We start from the raw sequence: 20,575 nt of genomic DNA on the forward strand, positions 1-20,575 counted from the left end.
GTCTGAGAGAACAAAGTCCATGAGAAGCCAGGACCAGAAAATAAGAGTGCCTAACTCTACAGGAAGAGAAGTAAAATATGTTTAAAGTATCATGAAGCAAAGCACTCAACATGATAGCAAACTGGTAACCATTTAAGGAGCTTTGGCAATTCTAGAGAAGAAAACATTTTGTAGGTGGCTTACCTGACAGATTTCTAAGATGCTTGTTCAGGGTGATGTTTCTTTCACACATGTCTAGAAGATCTTCACCAACATCTAGAAACATTGACATTGTAATGTTTTCAGTGAGGTAATGAAATTATTTTCTGCACTTTACAGGAATTAAACCCCAAGATTTCAGACCCAGAGCACAATTATTGCTATTAATCAAGCTTGATTTTGCTCACACTTTTTCAGTTAGCTCAAGGTGAGTTACATTCAGGTACGCTAGGTATTTGTACGGCAGCAGATAAGGAGTCTCGCCTGTCACTCTGTGCAAGCTACATTCCTTCATCATTAAACACTGGCATCACAAACAGGGCAGTCTGCAAATTTGGCAATCACATAAAGGCAGTTATACATGATGCAGTCTTGGAAGAGTGGTTTGTAATCTTGGCCACAGTGTAGACACATTCACTGAATTGTCAGGTTTCTTTCTTGAGCATGTAACCCTTGGAATAGGAAATAGCTGCCCTTCAGGAAAAGCTACTCCCTATTAGTCCGTTTGAGTCCTATTTACTAAGTATGTTTCTAATAGAGCCAAAATGGGAGAAAACTGTTAGTACAAAGGCCTCAGGAGATACATTTCTCTCTGTTTCTCAGTGTTGCAAGATAACCAGTTATAAATAATTTGACAAATATGGCTTAAAAGTCACCCTTAACCTGACTGAAATAGACTGGAAATTCCATAGTGAGGATAATTTTATATTATAAAGACTTTTTATGTGCATAGAAGGTCTTTTATAAACTCACCCCAGGATTATGACTATAAAAGTACTCATAGTTTTATGTGACCCAAGCGTAAGTGGGTTCAGGAGCAGAGTTGGGATGCAGCACAAGAGGAGTTCGCGATTTACACCAGCATTAAGTGTGTGTGGCTTCAAGTTAGCCATGATTTCTATCACTTTGCCCTTAGTATTTTGCCCTTAGTATTTGATAAAAGCACTTAGACTTACAAAGTTCCATAGGTTTCTATGTAACTTAGTAAGTCTAAGTGCTTTGAAAATATGCCTCTATGTGTTTCTATAAAGTAGGCTGCATAAGAACATAACATAAGAGTAGCCATACTGGGTCAGACCAATGGTCCATCCAGCCCAGTATCCTGTTTTCCAAACAGTGGCCAAGCCAGGTCACAAGTACCTGGCAGAAACCTAAATCGTGGCAACACTCCATACTACAAATCCCAGGGCAAGCAGTTGCTTCTCATGTCTGTCTCAATAGCAGACTATGGACTTTTCCTCCAGGAATTTGTTCAAACCATTTTTTAAAACTAGATACGTTAACCTCTGTTACCACACCTCTGGCAAAGTTCCAGAGCTTAACTATTCATTGAGTGAAAAAAATATTTCCTCCTATTTGTTTTAAAAGTATTTCCATGTAACTTCCTCGAGTGTCCCCTAGTCTTTGTACTTTCGGAACAAGTAAAAAAATCGATTTACTTCTACTCGTTCTACACCACTCAGGATTTTGTAGACCGCAACTATCTCCCTTCATCCGTCTCTTTTCCAAGCTGAAGAGCCCTAACCTCTTTAGCCTTTCCTCATACGAGAGGAGTTCCATCTCCTTTATCATTTTGGCCACTCTTCTTTGAATCTTTTCTAATTCCGCTATATCTTTTTAAAGATATGGTGACCAGAACTGAACGCAATACTCGACGTGCCCTTCACATTTAGGAATTATACTACTCTCCACGTGTACATTTTTAGTCACAGTCAGAAGCATGCCTCTTGATTAGATTAGAGGAGAAACAAAAAGTGCATGTAGACAGCAACTTCAAACACACAGGCATTATTTTCCTTGAAGTAAAAAGCATCCCTGAGAACTTTCGTTTGGAAAACTGGTATGAGGACTGTGGGTAAAAAAGGCAGCATAGCCATTGGATACCTTTAAAAAAAATAGCTGAGGTTTTCAGTTTATCTGCAGAATCAATTCTGCCAGTTAATAAGGTATTCTATCTACCAACTAAAGTGCTGGCTGATAATGGACAATCTTCTCAGGAACAGGTCTCAGATTGTGCCACTTTGCTTGTAACTTTTGGGCCCTGTTTACTAAGTTGCGCAGTAGGCATGCAAACATTTTAGCGGGCGCTAATGCTACAGACACCAATAGGAATATAATGGGTATCTCTACTGTAAGCATGCGCTAATTTTTAGCGTGCCTACAACGTGGCTTAGTAAACAGGACTTTTTGAGTTTAAACAGGATTTAAATATGCTGATGTGTTTATATTTCCGCAACTTACAGAGCACAGTTTTATGAACAGGGAGTGTAAGGCCTTTCTGGCCATGTGGCAGGAAGTCTTGTTACTGGGTGCCACTTTCGTATTATGATATCCTTGCAAATGTATCATTAAATATGCTGGTACTAGATATATACTCTTTGCCCCGGAACAACTTTGTTCCTTTTTGGAGTTGAAGAAGCTCTCCCCAGGTATTTCCTCCACCCCCCTCCAGTCTAGTACTGCTTAGTTTGTGCTGAAATATTGGATAGCCATCATGCCAATGCCTTATTGCGTCTGTCCTTTTTTCTTAGAAGTTCCACCTTCTTTTTTTCTCACACTCCCCCTCCCCGAGCTTTGTTTGTGGTCTAATGGACTGACTTTGGGTTTGTCTATTTTCTTGAAAATATTCTTTATTGTAATAGTTTTCCTTCTTTTTGAAGTTAATCATATTTTTGAATCAAGTGGATAGCTTGTAAAATTATGTTTATAACAAAAAAAAAAAGGACAGAGTAAAAGTTCTGCATAATAAGAATATATTAACGTGAAGTACACTGCATGAACAAGTCAGTCTTCAGATTTTCAATTTAAGCTGCATTTGAGTAGAGTTTAGACATTTCCTTTTGCATGGTAAAAATGCTACAGAGGTGCCATATCTACACTTTCAACTGTTTCCCCCTTCCAAGCACATGAAATATTAACAACTAAAAATATATATACAGTTACTGTTTCCTATAACTTTAATGAAATTCAAAAATGTTAAGCAACTGGAAAAAGTGAGTTTACGGCTTTATTAAAAGCCAATTACGGTAAAGGTTTTAGGGCCCTGTTTACTAAGCTGCGTTACAGGCAGGTTAATGTTTTTAACGTGCATTAAACAGTAGAGAATCCACAAACGTGGAGAACTCAACGAAATCCCACGGATAGTCACAATATAACAAAACTGGGTAAAAAACCAGGAGTTCCAGAGTAAAGATGAACCAAACTGTTTTGTTATATTATATTTTAACGTGCATTAACCATGTACACGCGTTAACTTTGTACGGGCCTACAATTTCTCTATAGGCACCTACACGGTTAGCGCGCACATGCTAATTGTAGACGCGTTAAAAACACTAATGCACCTCAGTAAACAAGGCCCTTAATCTTAATGCACAGATCCTTACCCTATCCTTGGAGATTAATGCTGTTCCTTTTCTTCTGAGCACAATAAAAATATAGGTCAACTAATACCCCGAAAGATCCTTTTAGATACACATACAGGCATCCATTAGTAAAATATTTTATTATATAAAAGGATTAGTTTGCATAGTCTTGGAACTAACACATAAAAACTGACCTAAGGGCTCATCAATAGCACAGAATTCTATAGTTGGGAGAATGAGTTTGGAGTACACAGTATATGTGACCAATACACCTTGTGTCTCCAGCTTAGAATAACATTTATTTATTAAATTTGTAGCATTTATATCCCACATTTTCCCACCTATTTGCAGGCTCAATGTGGCTTACACTTTTTCCGTAAAAGGTGATCACCAATTCCGGACAAGAATACATAGCTAAAATAGAGGTGACAGAGAGGGGAGTACTTGAACGGCGCCGGCCAAATACATGGCCGGCGATGTATTTTGGCGGTGCCGCAAACAGCTGGCCAGACCCGTATTTTCGAAAAAGATGGCCGGCCATCTTTTGTTTTGATAATACAGTTCCGGACAGCCAAATGCCTTGGATTTGGCCGGGGTTTGAGATGGGCGGCTTCATTTTTTAGCGATAATGGAAAGTTATGTCGGCCATCTCAAACCCCGGCCAAATCCAAGGCATTTGGCCTTGGGAGGAGCCAGCATTTTTAGTGTACTGGCCCCCCTGATATGGCAGGACACCAACCGGGCTCTCTAGGGGTCACTGCGGTGGACTTCAGAAAAGCTCCCATGTGCATAGCTCCCTTACTTTGGGAGCTGAGCCCCCCAACCCCCCCCCCCCAAAAAACCCACTACCCACAAATGTACTGCACCCACTAAAACTGCTCCAGGGACCTGCATACAGCCTCTAGGACTTATTGCTGCTGTATAACTTTGGCACACCAGTTGATACCTGAAGACTAATCTCTTTGAAAAAGTCCTTTATTTGAATAAGCACGTTTACTCACAGTTAACTGCAGATCAGAGGTTGTGCCCCACTGGCAAAGAGTCCCCTGGTACTAAGATGAGCAGTAGGTCAGAGCTGGCACAATGGTGTACAATGCCCTCTTTCAGTACCATTCAAGTTAAGAACCACGTTCTCTAACGTGGGTAACACAGGAAAGGGAACTAAAACTGGCTTACAAAAATGGCCACTACTGCATGGACTACAACAGGAAACAAAACAGGGCACACTCTGACCCAGTAAGCAGGAGGAAAGCAGCAGGGGAGTACAGCCTACCAACTACCAATACCTACACCCACCACAATGCATTGCTGATGTGACTCTGCAGTGCAAATAACAGAAAAGGTGTCACACTCACCCCAGAGCCACATCACAAGCAGGAAAAGGCTGTCGGAGGACAGAACACATTCTGCTGTCATGGAGGTGGGTACGGCATTTGAGGCTGGCATACAGGCTGGAAAAAAAAGTGTTTAAAGTGGGGTTTTTTTTGGTGGGAGGGGGTTAGTGACCACTGGGGGAGTATGGGGAGGTCATCTCCGCTTCCTTCCGGTGGTCATGTGGTCAGTTTGGGCACCTTTTTGAGGCTTGGTCGTGAAAATAAAAGGACCAAGTAAACCCGGCGAAATACTGCTTAACGCCGTATTTTGTTTTTCCATTATTGGCGAAAGCCGGCTATCTGGTAGCCACGCCCATACCTGCCCATGTCCCGCCTTCGCTTTGCCGCTGACACGCCCCTTTGAACTTTTGCCGGCGAGGCAACGGGAAAGCGGCGATGCTGTCAAAAAAAGCAGCTTTTGATAATACCGATTTTGCCGCTTTTCCCAGATCGCTGGCCATCTCCCGATTTGTGTCGGGAAATGGCCGGCGATCACTTTCGATTATGAGCTGGAGAGTGGATTAGATTTACAGATAAAGAAATGTATTAAGGGACCCTTTTACTAAGCTGTGTAGGCCCCTATGTGTGCCCAACGCACACCACTTTGGAACTACCGCTCGGCTACTGTATGGCCTGGGCGGCAATTTCATTTTTTACGCGCCAGAAAATTTCAGGCGCGCAGCACTAACCAGGTGGTAATCAGAATTCTACGCGTGCTGACGATTACCACCCAGTTACCGCGTGAGACCTTACCGCTAAGTCAATGGGTGGCGATAAGGTCTCAGGCCCAAAATGAACATGCGCCAATTTTCATTCTGCCAGATGTCCATTTTCAGCCAAAAAAAGGCCTTTTTTGCAGGTGCGCTGAAAAACGAACCTGCGCACGTCCAATACAGGCGTCTACACCAGCGCAGGCCACTTTATGGCGCACCTTAGTAAAAGGACCCCTAAAAGAAGTGCACAAAAAATGAGCTGCTTGCAATTTTGTACAACACGCAATTCTGGCCTTTCAAACTTCTTGTTCTGTACCATGAACTCAGCACTTCCTATGGCTCAAACCATGTAGAGACTGAAATATGACATAGCAGTTATCTGGCTAGCAGCAATTATGTTACTGCTGTGAATACACTTTAAATGAACTACATAATTACAGGAAAATGATGTCCAGTGGCTAAACATTTATGGAGACATGAAGCGCTAGGACACCTATTATTGAGCTGGGGAATCCATTCTTGACTATGCAAAGGGCACTCTCTCTCAAAACCATATAAAACCACCACTGGGGAGGAAAGTGGCCACAATGGATGAAGAAAGGAGGTGAAAATGCAGTTCACTACCATACTGAGAAACCTATAACCCAAACACCTGCACCCATCTGATTCTAGTAATGAACACACACACACGACACCAAACAGCGAGGCAGGAGCATGGTATGCTGAAACAAGATACAAGCTTATTTAGCTGGAGCATGTGCTAATACATAAGCAAAACAAGCCAATTAAATCATTCATCTGAAGAAAGCTAATTACTTTGCAGCAGGTATACTTCTAATTCTCTGAGCAGCTCCTCAAATAAAAAAAAAATATTACATCTGGTATTCTAGAAGAGCATTTCAATGCAACACTGAAACAGGTAATAATAGTGAATGACAGGAATGAATCTTAGCAACATAATGTAACTAACGGAGTAAGCAAAAAAATCTCATTTATATAAAATAAGCGGGAAACAAGGCAAATTGGCAAAGAGTACACCTAGTATTATACATAGAATAATTTTTTCTGTTACAAATTGTAACACACATTAAGTATTCAATTGTATTATATTTGAAGACTCATAGTCTCCTCACCTATTTTATGTAATTACAGTACTTAAGAGGCCAAATTCGTCAGAAACTATAAGCAGTCGCGGCTTGAAGACTGTTTCACTATATTGTTAGCCTTCGCCACCAAAATTTCCTCCTATCAATGGTCAATCCCTACTGGGCTACTAATCTGATTTAAGCAAATTAAGAATAACAACTAATGGCATGGGGTCTGTAGCAGGAAAAATGATTGTAGGCCAAATAGATATAATTTACCAGCAGATGTGAGAATTATGAGATGCAACATCAGATACAATAACAGTCATGAAGTTGGCAAGAGTGTCAGTATGCTTTCAATATAAATAAGAAAGCTTTTCTGTGTTTTTAAAACATAGTAGATGACGGCAGAAAAAGACCTGCACGGTCCATCTAGTCTGCCCAACAAGATAAACTCATAGGTGCTACTTCTTGTGCATACCTTACCTTGATTTGTATCTGCCATTTTCAGGACACAGACCGAAGAAGTCTTGCCCAGAACTAGCCCCACCACCCAAATACCAGCCCCGCCTCCAAATCTCGGCTAAGCTTCAGAGGATCCATTCCTTCTGCACAGGATTCCTTTATGTTTATCCCACGCATGCTTGAATTCCGCTACCGTTTTCATCTCCACCACCTCCTGCGGGAGGGCGTTCCAAGTATCTACCACTCTCTCCGTGAAAAAATACTTCCTGACATTTTTCTTGAGTCTGCCCCCCTTCACTCTCATATCATGTCCTCTCGTTCTACCGCCCTCCCATCTCCGGAAAAGGTTCGTTTGCGGATTAATACCTTTCAAATATTTGAACGTCTGTATCATATCACCCCTGTTTCTCCTTTCCTCCAGGGTATACATGTTCAGGTCCGCAAGTCTCTCCTCATGCGTCGTGTAACGCAAATCCCAAACCATTCTTGTAGCTTTTCTTTGCACTGCTTCCATTTCTTTTACATCCTTAGCAAGGTACGGCCTCCAAAACTGAACACAATACTCCAGGTGGGGCCTCACCAACGACTTATACAGGGGCATCAACACCTCTTTTTTTCTGCTGGTCACACCTCTCTCTATACAGCCTAGCAACCTTCTATGGCTATGGCCACCGCCTTGTCACACTGTTTCGTCGCCTTCAGATCCTCAGATACTATCACCCCAAGATCCCTCTCCCCATCTGTAACTATCAGACTCTCCCCGCCTAACACATACTTCTCCCATGGATTTCTACTCCCTAAGTGCATCACTTTGCATTTCTTCGCATTGAATTTTAATTGCCAAACCTTAGACCATTCTTCTAGTTTCCGCAGATCCTTTTTCATGTTTTCCACTCCCTCCCCGGTGTCCACTCTGTTACAAATCTTAGTATCGTCCGCAAAAAGGCAAACTTTACCTTCTAACCCTTCGGCAAGGTCACTCACAAATATATTGAACAGAATCGGTCCCAGCACCGATCCCTGAGGCACTCCACTACTCACCTTCCCCTCCTCCGAGCGAATTGCTTCAACCATATTGTCCTTTATGTGCCAAATCCAAATAGGCATACATGTTTCACGTCCCTAGTACTGGTCTCATGCTCTTTGGTGGTGATTCTTAGCTTCTTTTTGGTTGAATTTAAATGTTAAGCTTTGAACCATGAGTGAAGGATGGTTTCTTCCTGGCCTTTTGGTTCAGATTGAGACCTTGTAAATACACTGGGCAGTTGGGGGGTTAATACTCTGTCCCCTGGCACCCCTATGTTACAATCATAGCAAAGCAGAAGAATTAAACCTTCTGTTAAATACACCAGGTATTTAAGCCGTAGTCTTTATGATTGCTCACTGTAGACTCCTGTCAAAACAAACAAATTCAAAGTTGTATTTTAAACCAAAGCTTGTCTGAAGTCAACTGTATTGACAAGTACAGCGCTATTATGCTATGAAGTTATTTGGGGTAGAAAACTGTACCCGTGAAAAAAATCTGAGCAAACCAAAAAACAAAACGACATTAGAACTGGCAAGGACTAGGAATGCTATTGAGAAATTTCCCCATACATTGATAAAATAGAAGACTAACTGGTAAATAAAGACTGTCAATGAGGCTGTCTCTTCCTATAACACTATTCTGTCCTCTGCTCTGGATACTCTCGCTCCTCCCATTCCCCGTTCTGTAAAATGTACCAAATCCCAGCCTTGGCTGACCTCTAGAATCCGCTACCTATGTTCCTGTGCCCGCTCTGCAGAACGCCTTTGGCTGAAATCCCGTGCCCATGCTGACTTCATACATTTCAAATTCTTGCTGACCTCCTTCCAGTTTGCTCTTTTTCTTGCCAAACAGGACTATTACATCCAGTTGACAAATTCTCTTGGCTCAAACCCTCGACGTCTCTTTGCCACACTGAACTCTCTCCTCAAAGTGCCTTCACCTCCAACTCCCCCTTCACTTTCTCCCCAGACTCTGGCTGAGTTCTTTCATGATAAGGTTCACAAGATTAAACTTGATTTCTCAACCAGGTCACCTCCAACTCTCCTTCCCTTAGTCCATTCTCTCAGCCCTCCAACCCCTGCCTCCTTTTCTTCCTTTTCTGAAGTCACTGAAGAGGAAACTACACATCTTCTTGCCTCCTTAAAACTAACTACCTGTTCCTCTGATCCTATTCCCACCCATCTACTTAACACTATCTCTCCTACTGTCGTCCCTTTTATCTGTCATATCCTCAATCTTTCAATGTCCACTGCGACTGTTCCTGATGCCTTCAAACATGCCGTAGTCACACCACTCCTTAAAAAACCTTCATTGGACCCTACCTGTCCTTCCAACTATTGCCCCATCTCCCTCCTCCCTTTCCTATCCAAGATACTTGAACGCGCTATTCACAGCCGTTGCCTTGACTTTCTTTAATCTCAAGCTATTCTTGATCCACTTCAATCTGGCTTTCACCCCCTTCATTCAACTGAAACAGTGCTTGCTAAAGTCTCCAATGATCAGTTCCTGGCCAGATCCAAAGGTCTCTATTCTATCCTCATCCTTCTCAATCTATCTGCTGCTTTTGACACTGTTGATCACAGCCTACTCCTTGATACGCTGTCCTCACTTGGATTTCAGGGCTCTGTTCTTTCCTGGTTTTCTTCTTATATCTCCCAACGTACCTTTAGTGTATACTCTAGTGAATCCTCCTCTACTTCTATCCCACTGTCAGTTGGTGTACCTCAGGGATCCGTCCTGGGACCTCTTCTTTTCTCCATCTATACTTCTTCTCTTGGTACTCTGATCTCATCCCATGGTTTTCAGTATCATCTTTACGCTGATGACTTCCAGATCTACCTCTCCACACCAGAAATCTCAGCCGAAATCCAGGCCAAAGTATCAGCCTGCCTGTCTGACATTGCTGCCTGGATGTCTCAGCGCCATCTGAAACTAAACATGACCAAGACTGAGCTTCTCATCTTTCCCCCTAAACCAACCTCTCCTCCTCCCCCATTCTCTATTTCTGTGGATAACAATCTCATCCTTCCTGTCTCATCAGCTTGTAACCTTGGGGTCATCTTCGACTCCTCCCTCTCCTTCTCTGCACATATTCAGCAGACTGCTAAAACCTGTCGTTTCTTTCTCTATAATATCAGCAAAATTCACCCTTTCCTTTCTGAGCACACTACCAGAACCCTCATCCACACTCTCATCACCTCTCGCTTAAACTATTGCAACTTGCTTCTCACAGGTCTCCCACTTAGCCATCTCTCTCTGTTCAATCTGTTCAAAAATTCTGCTGCACGACTAATATTCCGCCAGTGTCGTTATGCTCATATTAGCCCTCTCCTCAAGTCACTTCACTGGCTTCCTATCCGTTTCCTCATACAGTTCAAACTCCTCTTATTGACCTATAAGTGCATTCACTCTGCAGCTCCTCAGTATCTCTCCACTCTCATCTCTCCCTACATTCCTCCCCGGGAACTCCGTTCACTGGGTAAATCTCTCTTATCTGTACCCTTCTCCTCCACTGCTAACTCCAGACTCCGTTCCTTTTATCTTGCTGCACCATATGCCTGGAATAGACTTCCTGAGCCGGTACGTCAAGCTCCATTCTCTGGCCGTCTTCAAATCTAGGCTAAAAGCCCACTTTTTGATGCAGCTTTTAACTCCTAACCCTTATTCACTTGTTCAGAACCCTTATTTTATCAGCCTCACTTTAATATTCCCTTATCTCTTGTTTGTCCTGTTTGTCTGTCCTAATTAGATTGTAAGCTCTGTCGAACAGGGACTGTCTCTTCATGTTCAAGTGTACAGCGCTGCGTACGTCTAGTAGCGCTTTAGAAGTGATAAGTAGTAGTAGTAGTAAATAAAAGGTCTTCTAGCCATTGCACAACAATGACACCAATGGGTAGAACTCTAGGTACACGTGTCCATAAGGAAATCATAGGCCTATATTTTCTGCTATTATGAATTGTACAGTCAGTCAGTGAAGGAATGCCGGGGGGTGGGGAGTATTCAGTGGCAACACACTGAAGGACATAGCAAGCATATGGGGGGGGGGGGGGGTCTGCTCAGATATGCACAATAATAACTGAAGTTAAAAGCAATATAAAAATGTGTAAAACACATATAAGTAACAAAATCATAAGAACCAAATCATACTATAAAAAAGAGTGATTAATTTCGAGAAGAATGACAACAGTATTGTAAATCAAACAAGCGGATAAAAGGGGTGCAGTTGTTATAATGAAAAGAAGTGACTATCAGGCTCATTTTCGAAAGAGATGGACATCCAAAAAGTGACATAAATCGGCACTTGGACGTCCATCTCACAGAAACGTCCAAATTGGTATAATCGAAACCTCCCCTACTACCTGTTACACTTGTGCAGGAAACTGTGAGTCCTCCTAAACCCACTGTACCCACATATAGCTGCCCCCTTTCACCTGTAAGGGCTATGGTAGTGGTGTACAGTTGGGGGTAGTAGGTTTGGGGGGGGGGGGGGTTCAGCACACAAGGTAAGGGAGCTGTGTACCTGGAAGCATTTTATGAAGTCCACTGCAGTGCCCCCTAGGGTGCCTGACTGCTGTCCTGGCATGTCGGGGGGGGGGGGGGGGGAGGCAAAGTCTACTAAAAATGCTGGCTTCTCCCACATCCAAATGGCTTGACTTTGGACGTTTTAATCTTGGATGTCTTTGTTTTGAAAATGGCTGAAAATCAAAGATGTCCAAATCCAAGGACATCCATGGTATATTCTAACACAAAAGATGGACATCCATCTTTTTCGAAAATGACCTTCTTCCCGTTCAAATTCTGACTTAGACGTTTCTTTCAAAAATGCCCCTCTATGTCAAAGAGATCAAGAGACAAATCGAGGATGTCAGTTTCGATAAACCATTACAACATGATTGTATAAATTATTTGAAAAAGAAGATTGCCAATATCTAAAAGGGAGTCTAACAAGCAGGATACCTTACTATGAAAAAATTTAATTTCTTGCAGGTAAAGTTATCAAGGATTCTCATTATATATATACTTCCAAAGATTCACAAGTCCACAACTAGCCCGCCTGGGAGACCGATCGTGTCAGCAATTGGCTCCATTTTAGAACCATTATCAATATTTGTTGACATATTTCTTAGACCATTAATCCCTCAGATCTATCCTACACAAGGGACTCTACTCATGTTCTTAACAAATTGAAAAATACTGTATTGACAGAGAGATCATTTTAGCTAACCTGAATGCAGAATCACTATATACCAATATCCCCCAGACAGATATATCATCAGCGTTATACTAAGCAAATGAACCAACAAGTTAAGGATCTGCACAGAATTCATAGTTGAATTGACAACTATAGAATTGAAGGAGAATTATTTTTACTTTGAAGGGTGTTTTTATCAAAAAGTTACATGCACTGCCATGGGGGCAACAATGGCTCCCTCTATAGCGAATCTTTATGTGGCAAACCTTGAGAAAAACTTTTTAACTGATCATCCATATAAAAACAACATACTGCTGTGGCGTTGATATACAGATCAGATCAGCTCAACAGAAACTTTACTCCACAGCAAAATAGAAGTACAAACTCACAAATTACATTGTAATATTATTGGATGCATCGGAATCGCATAATTCAACCCTCAGGCAATTTGGAAAATTACCTTAATGGTAGATATATACCGTATTTTTCGGACTATAAGACGCACCGGACCATAAGACGCACCTAGGTTTTAGAGGAGGGAAATAGGAAAAAAAAAAATTTCCTTTTTCCCTCCTCTAAAACCTAGGTGCTCCGGTGCGTCTTGTCCGAGTTTGGGATCGCCCTCCCGTACTTACGTCACGCGATGTTCCCTGGTGGTCTAGTGACATCGGGGCAGGAAAGAGCCCCCTCTTTCCTGCCCAGCGCGCTGCTCTCCGTCCTCCTGACTGCTTCCTGACGGTCTCGGCGGCCATTTTGAATCTCGCCGAGACCGTCAGGAAGCAGTGAGGAGGACGGAGAGCAGCGCGCTGGGCAGGAAAGAGGGGGCTCTTTCCTGCCCCGACGTCACTAGACCACCAGGGAACATCGCGTGACGTAAGTACGGGAGGGCGATCCCGAACTCGCTACCTTCGGACTATAAGACGCACCCCCCATTTTCCTCCCAAATTTTGGGGGAAAAAAGTGCGTCTTATAGTCCGAAAAATACGGTAGATGACATCTTGATGATATGGAAAGGAGGACAGGAAGAGCTTTTAACCTTTCATGCATGGGCTTAATTACCAGAGATAACAATTTAAAGTTTCAACTCAGTTTTAGTACTGATGAAAGATCATTTTTGGACATTAACATAATGCATGTTAATGACATGTTCAAAACGTCTACATATTGAAAACCCACAGATGTAAATAAGTTGCTACATTATAAAAGCAGTCACAATATGGTTCTCAAACGCTATTTACACTACAGCCAGTTTTTCAGATTAAAAAGAATTTGTTCGGATCAAAATGATATAATGCATCAAAGTCAGACAAGGGCTCTACATTTCAGGATAGGGTGTATCCTTCTAAACATGTTAGAGAAGGCTTAATTAAAGCTGGGCGACATGACAGAGATTCCCTCTTAACAGTTCATCCCAAGGGAAAAAAAGACAAAATTGTTTGTACTTTATACTATGATCACCTGTCACATAATGTAATTTATATACTTAGGAAATATTGGCCTGTTTTACAAACAATCCCACATTTTGCAGAGAAAGATATTCTGGTTGCCTTCAAAAGATACAGAAATTTGAAAGACATCTTAGCACCTTCTTCCTTATTTCCATGAAAGAAAGATACTGTCTGGGGTCATGTCCCCTGTTTAAGCTGTTGTCTGTCATGTTAATGTAAAAGTAAGATGTGAGTACTGATGCAGTTCAAATCTAAGACCACACATGTAGTATATGCAGTCACTAGCCGTTGAGCCCGTAAAAACGGGCTGGTATTGGGGTTTTCCTTCCTTCCTTCCTTCCCCCCCCCCCCCCGTGAGGTCGCCCCCGCTACCGTTCCCCCCCCCCCCCCCCGGAGTCGCCGCCATCCCTCCACCCGGCCCGGGCCCTCTCGCTCTCTGCTACTAAACTTACACATCCATTCGCCGGAACGCAGCACGCACATCAGCTGAGCTGCCGTCGGCCCTTCCTTCTCTGCCTGTGTCCCGCCCTCCTGTGACTTAACGTCAGTGAGGGCGGGACAAAGGCAGGGAAGGAAGGCCGACGGCAGCTCAGCTGATGTGCGTGCTGCATTCCGGCGAATGGATGTGTAAGTTTAGTAGCGGAGAGAGAGGGCCCGGGCCGTGTGTGTGTGTGGGGGGGGGGGGGGGGGGGGGGGGTAACGGTAGCGGCGACCTCGGGTGGGCGGGTGGGGGGGGGGGGGAGCGGTATCAACCTCGGCGGCGCAGTTTCCCTCTCTGTCCCGCCCTCGTCATCACGTATTGACGCGGGGGCGGGACAGAGAGGGAAGTTTCTACTGCGCATTTGCGAGTGAGTCGGTCACTCGCCGTTTATATGTTTGATATGTCCTTGCAAATTACTATACATGACCGAGGGCTTTTAACAGATGCATTAATCAGTATAGTAGTGCTATAAAAAGGAATATTAGTAACAAATCACTTGTGGAACACATGCAGGCTAAACTATCCAGCTTATTTTCGAAAGTGATAGCCGGCCATCGTCCGACACAAATCAGGAGATAGCCAGCCATCTCCTAAAACCGGCCAAATCGGTATAATCGAAAGCCGATTTTTGGACACACTCGCCAGCATTCCGTTGCGGAGGTGGCTAAACTTCAAGGGGGCGTGTCGGCAGGGTAGTGAAGGCGGGATGTGGACGTGCTTACGAGATGGCCGGCTTCAGCTGATAATGAAAAAAAGAAAACCGGCGATGACGAGCATTTGGCCGGTTTTACTTGGTCTATTTATTTTCACGACCAAGTCTCAAAAAGATGCCCAAACTGACCAGATGAACACCGGAAGGAATCGGGGATGACCTCCCCATACTCCTCCAGTGGTCACCAACCCCCTCCCACCCAAAAAACAGTATCACAAAATACAGCACTCCTGAACAAGTAAGTCATAACATAACTGATCAGCAAGATCTAAACATCCAGAAGTACCAGTGCACTACGAATGCTGGCCCCTCCCACGGCTAAATGCCTTGGATTTGGCTGGGTTTGAGATGGCCGGTTCCATTTTCCATTATCGCTGAAAAACAAAGTCGGCCATCTCAAATCCGGCGATCTGTGGCATTTGGCCGGCCCCAACCGTATTATCGAAACAAAAGTTGGCCGGCCATCTTTTTCGATAATACGGTTCCGGCCAGCTGTTGCGGCGCCGCCAAAATAGATCACCGGCGCCGTTTGATTATGCCCCTCCACATAAATCTGATAAGCTATGCTTCATTGTTTTAGAGAGAATTAACCCAGATTGGAGGGGAGGGGACACTGACAGATTGCTTTTAAAAGCTGAGCAAAGATTCATTTTTAAATGTGATATTGTGGTGCTGAAACATCTCAATCAAGAATCAGGCCTCTCTGTGTTTTTATAGTTTTTATACTTTTACCAAAATGTAAATTTTTTAAAGTAACCGCCACACTTTTGGTGTGGTGGTTGGGGGGGGAGTAAGGGGGGGGGTGGTTGGGGTGTTGAGACTTTCTGGGAAGGGTATTCATTGTCTTCAAGGGAAGCTGTAAGAAACAAAGCCCCTGTCTGGTTTTGCTTTGTTCCTGTATTGTTGTTCTCAGCATTGGTTGATCTGCTCAGGTGATTATAGTTCTCTTGTTTTGTAAAATCAATAAACAGATTTAAACATAAGTAATGATCTCACATTTCTATTTATAGTATTATTGGTTCTTATAATTTTGTAACATATATGTTTTACTCATTTTTATATTGCTTTTATATCCAGTTATCATAATTGTGCATATCTAATTTGATAACTTTTATCTATGTATATGTCTTTTAATAACATTTGATCTTGTTGCTGACTTTCAATTATAATTACACATTTATTTATATGATGTTTCATATTTGTTTTATTATTTTATATTGTACAATTTTTTTATAATCCTAAGGACGACCATTATATATCTTATTCCATATAGCCTGAGGTGTTCTATGCCAGTTTTATTATGTATTTATTATTAGCATTTATTTACCGCCTTTTTGAAGGAATTTACTCAAGGTGGTGTACAGTTTTGTCAATTAATTTTAAAAGCATCCCAGCATGTTTTCTCATGGTTTTTAGTACCTCTATGTTCTGATGACATCATTCACGTCATTGGAACGCATTCAATATAGCCACTGAAAACACATTTTTTTCCCACTTAGTTTTGGCAGTTTTTCAGCATTTTGTGTGTATTTTTAAAACTACAAAAATAGCTATTTGAGAAGGGCATGGTGAGCTGCACCTGTTTCTACCCTTGGTTTTGATTTTTGCCATTTTTCAAGCGATTAATTTTTTATGATACCAAGCACTAGAATACACCTTCTTTTCTTTAGTTTTACTGAGCTGGGCTATGATTATCTCTTATTTTAAGTTCTAAGATAGTAATATGTGATTGGTAAGGTGTTTTTGTGATAAATATTTTTGATGCAATGACTTTTGACCCCAGCTACAGTGTTTAAAACTAGCAGTATTATACAGCATGACAGATTCCATATTTCTGCCTGTGTGGTTGAGATGCTACCACTCTGATGGGAAAGTGCTAATTTGTAAGCAGACCTTTTGCTTTTTATCTATATTTAGGGCCCTGTTTACTATTTTGCGCTAGTATTTTTACAGCGCACTAATGCTAGAGACAACACCCATATATTCCTAAGAATGCCTCTAGTTAGCGAGAGCTAATTTTCAGCACGTTTAAAGCGTGGCTTACTAGGCAAGGCCCTTAGGATTTACCCATATTTTTTGTTTCTTTCAATTGAAGTTTTTTTTTTAAAAATTGGTTTATATTTTAGGTGTATGGAGTGATTTTGACTAATAAGGGAGAGTTTGGTAGCATTCCCCTATAGATATGTGTCTTTTTTTGGTATATATATATTTTTTTTAATCTCTGGTAGAGTTTCAATCCACTTCTCTGTATTAAAACTTCTGTGTTCACATTCTGCATGTATACGACTGCGCTCAGCTATTTTGTTAGAACGGATTTCACTTATTAGAATCTATACTCATTAAAGGATTTAGCCATCCTTGTTTGTCACCTGCTTTTTTATGATTTGTTGTTTTTTACGACGCCACATTTATCTTATTTATATACATAACCTATTGATTGGGAAACAAACTAAATGGATGATTATGCTTATTAATAATAAAGTTTGTTGAATTATAAAGCAATGGAATTTTCTCCCTCTGTAAACAATAAATTAAATAATTGGAACCTCAAATCTCCTGGTGGAGAAAATCTTACTGATTATACAACCCTCAACCATACTGGTAGTTTATTCATATCACTGGTTCCTTTGAGGGAAAAATAAATCAGTACAAAAAATACCCTAAGCAGAAAAAAACTACTGATTCATAAAACCCCCTCCCATCTTAGAAAATAACCACACTTTATAAAAGGACTAGGACAATCTCTTTCACTACATAAACCTGCTGATGAGGCATGCCACAAAATTCAAAATAGAAAATACGTGCACTTATCTGAAAAACAATCACAGCGCTATTAAGATCAGTCCTTTCAATACGCCCTGTTTCGCTTTATATCTTGCTGCATCAGGAAGAATTCACTACTACTCGGGATCCAAATCACTGCATGGTTAGTGTGTGATAATTCCTGCTTTAACTGCTTAGTGCACTTTAGTAAACAGGGGCTGAAATGATCTAAAATACATTAGCGGCTTTTTGGCCCTTTCTGCTGACTTGGTTCTGTTTGGCACCTCTGATTCACGGTAGTCTGAGGGCAATTGTATTTGTAAACCAATCTCAAATAGAAACAAAATGTATTGGTTTTCTTCAGCAAATAATTTTTGAGCATTATGAAGTTTTTTTTTTGCCAAATACATAAAATGTGTCCTGCTCTAGAACCATCCTGTTACACCTCATGAATTACTCAACTCATTCTTATGTACTTTAGCTGCTATTCAGAGGAAAATAAATATTAAAGTATCTTACTGCTTTGAATCCTGGAAAGCGTTTCTACTTGGTATAGTGGCAGAAACTAATGTCTAAAAGATGATTATCAATCCCTTAAACCACACTTGGGAAGGACAGAACCAATCCTGACAAACTGGGATAAATAAACAAATATAAGCATAAATCCCCCAGATGCTTAATTTGCAATTTCCTGTGGCTTTTAGCATGCCAATTAGTGCAGGTTCCTTTTTTTTTTTTATAAGGAGACCTCATTAAGGAAGAATTAGATTACATAGCACCTGTGCAGTAAATAGTCTTAGCAACCGTTGCCATGATGATGCTGGTAAGTCCAGTGCCTGCCCCGAGCTCCAGTGCTGTGCAGCTTCTGAAGAGGTCACGCTTCCAGAGGAGATAATCAGCGAGAAGAAAAGCCCCACGCCATATCTGTGTGGAAGCAAATGGTGCAGATCTGTCAGAGAGAGCATAATGCAACATTCAACCATTGTTTGGAAAAAAAAGGGGGGTGGGGAAAGAGAGAAGAATAATTCATGTTTATTTGATCTAGCCACTTCTATTCTATTTTCAACATTTCTCAGTTGCTCACTCCCAATTTGGATCTAGGTGACATATATTAAGTATAAACTGGCAAATTAACCAGGAACTTTCATACTAATGAACAGCAGACTAGTTATCTTATCTACTAGAAATTCAAAAGAATATTTTGAATAAAAAAAAAGTTTTCAGAGACTGTCAGAAGAGGTACTAAAATGTGAAGGCAAATGATTTCAAAACTTGATAGCCTGAAAATTAAAAGTTCAGTCCAAGATCGGTCTACACTGTGTCTCTTTCACAATAAACAATGAGATATGACCCTATTGGTTTCCAACTCAGAGATGTCCTACACTAGGCTATGGTGCCATGAGCCTTTGCTCATAATCTAGATTTTCTGCCCATTTATTTTAAAGCATCCTTTTCTGCCTAAATCAATTACAGTGATGGGTCCTTAGCCAAGATCCACAGCAAATCCTTTAGGAAGTCTCATATGCATGCTTTCTGGGTCAAGACACCATTACTGCTATTGGGTGATAACTAATTAATTCCTATTTCCCTGGGGCCAGTGAATGCTGCCTTTCTAGCGTACTCAGCCCTGGCCAACCCAGAGAAGAAACCAGGCTCAGGATAGAAGCCCGGTATTGCACACTATTGCCACTGAACCACTGCTTGATTTCTTGCCTCTCACGCTAACATCTTACCTGCAATGTATCAGTCACTCAGTGACTGGTAATGAAGAAAGTCAGGAAGCAAATGGGAATAAAAAATGTGTTTCTGGTCATGAGATATTCACAGATATAAGCTATCAGTGTACTAAGTTATCAAAAAAGGCTCTTTGTAAACCCCCAGGCTTGCTTCTTTAAATACTGTTCAGTCTCAGTCTATCCCTAGCCAACAAAACAGTCAACTTCCTTTTCACACATTTATTTTTTATGGGCTAACATGGCACACATACAAATCCAATTTCTCACAATTTGTCACTCATTGTACTTAATATTTCATTTTTCTCCATAGCTTCCACACAGTCTGTGTTAAACATGCCAAGGTCTAGGGAAGAAATTTGGAAGGGAGCCCAAACCCTCCAGCAGGATCTATCATCAGCTTCAGGCAGGCTTGGGCCTCATGTGGAATGGAGGCCCAGGGCAACTGTTTGGGTTGTACCTTAATATCAGCCCTGAGCAGCAGCGTAGCCACGGATGGGCCAGGACCCACCCAAAATCAGTGCTCCATTGGCAAAGGTGGTGGGGATCCACAAGTTCTGCCATGCCAGCCGAAGACCTCCTCTCATCAGAAAAAGCCCTTACACCCTGAGCTGTCAGCTGCAGTTTTTCCGAGCTACTACCGCCCCACCCCTTGCGTGCATGTGTGGAGGCTGGCTGTGTGAACGACTCTAGGACACTGCTGGTGGCAACACAAGGTATACGTTCTAGTTCTGCCAGGAGAAGGTCTTCGGCTGGCAGGACTGGTGGATCACTGCCGGTTCAAGTATTTCTTTTCTTTTGCGTTGTGGTGGGCGGCGTAAAGAAGAGATGAATCTTCCAGCTCAACCTCCTTGGGCTCAGGCCCACCGCAAATTGGCCCTCTGGCTACGCCACTGGCCCAGAGATTTCCATATACTAATTGAAAAAGGCTTGAACAAGCTACAGTTGTCTTAGAACATCTTTGATTTTCCAGTGAAGTGAATTAACATAGTAACATAGTACATGATGGCAGAAATAGACCTG

The 20,575-nt window shown here is 42.0% G+C and overlaps 1 protein-coding gene across 5 annotated transcripts in view; it reads right to left on the bottom strand.

Annotated features, from left to right (window-relative positions):
* METTL22 (methyltransferase like 22) overlaps nucleotides 1–20,575 on the bottom strand; it is an 84,591-nt gene that overhangs the window by 43,448 nt on the left and 20,568 nt on the right. For all 5 annotated transcript variants that reach the window (XM_030212858.1, XM_030212856.1, XM_030212857.1 and 2 more), the window contains exons 5-6: nucleotides 18,599–18,743; nucleotides 184–255 (exon numbers count right to left, since the gene is read on the bottom strand). In XM_030212858.1, coding sequence (XP_030068718.1) covers nucleotides 184–255; nucleotides 18,599–18,743 — 217 coding nt within the window. The remainder of the gene's footprint in view (nucleotides 1–183; nucleotides 256–18,598; nucleotides 18,744–20,575) is intronic.

This window comes from Microcaecilia unicolor, chromosome 8 (assembly GCF_901765095.1).
Source record: "Microcaecilia unicolor chromosome 8, aMicUni1.1, whole genome shotgun sequence".
NCBI classification, from domain to species: Eukaryota; Metazoa; Chordata; class Amphibia; order Gymnophiona; family Siphonopidae; genus Microcaecilia; species Microcaecilia unicolor.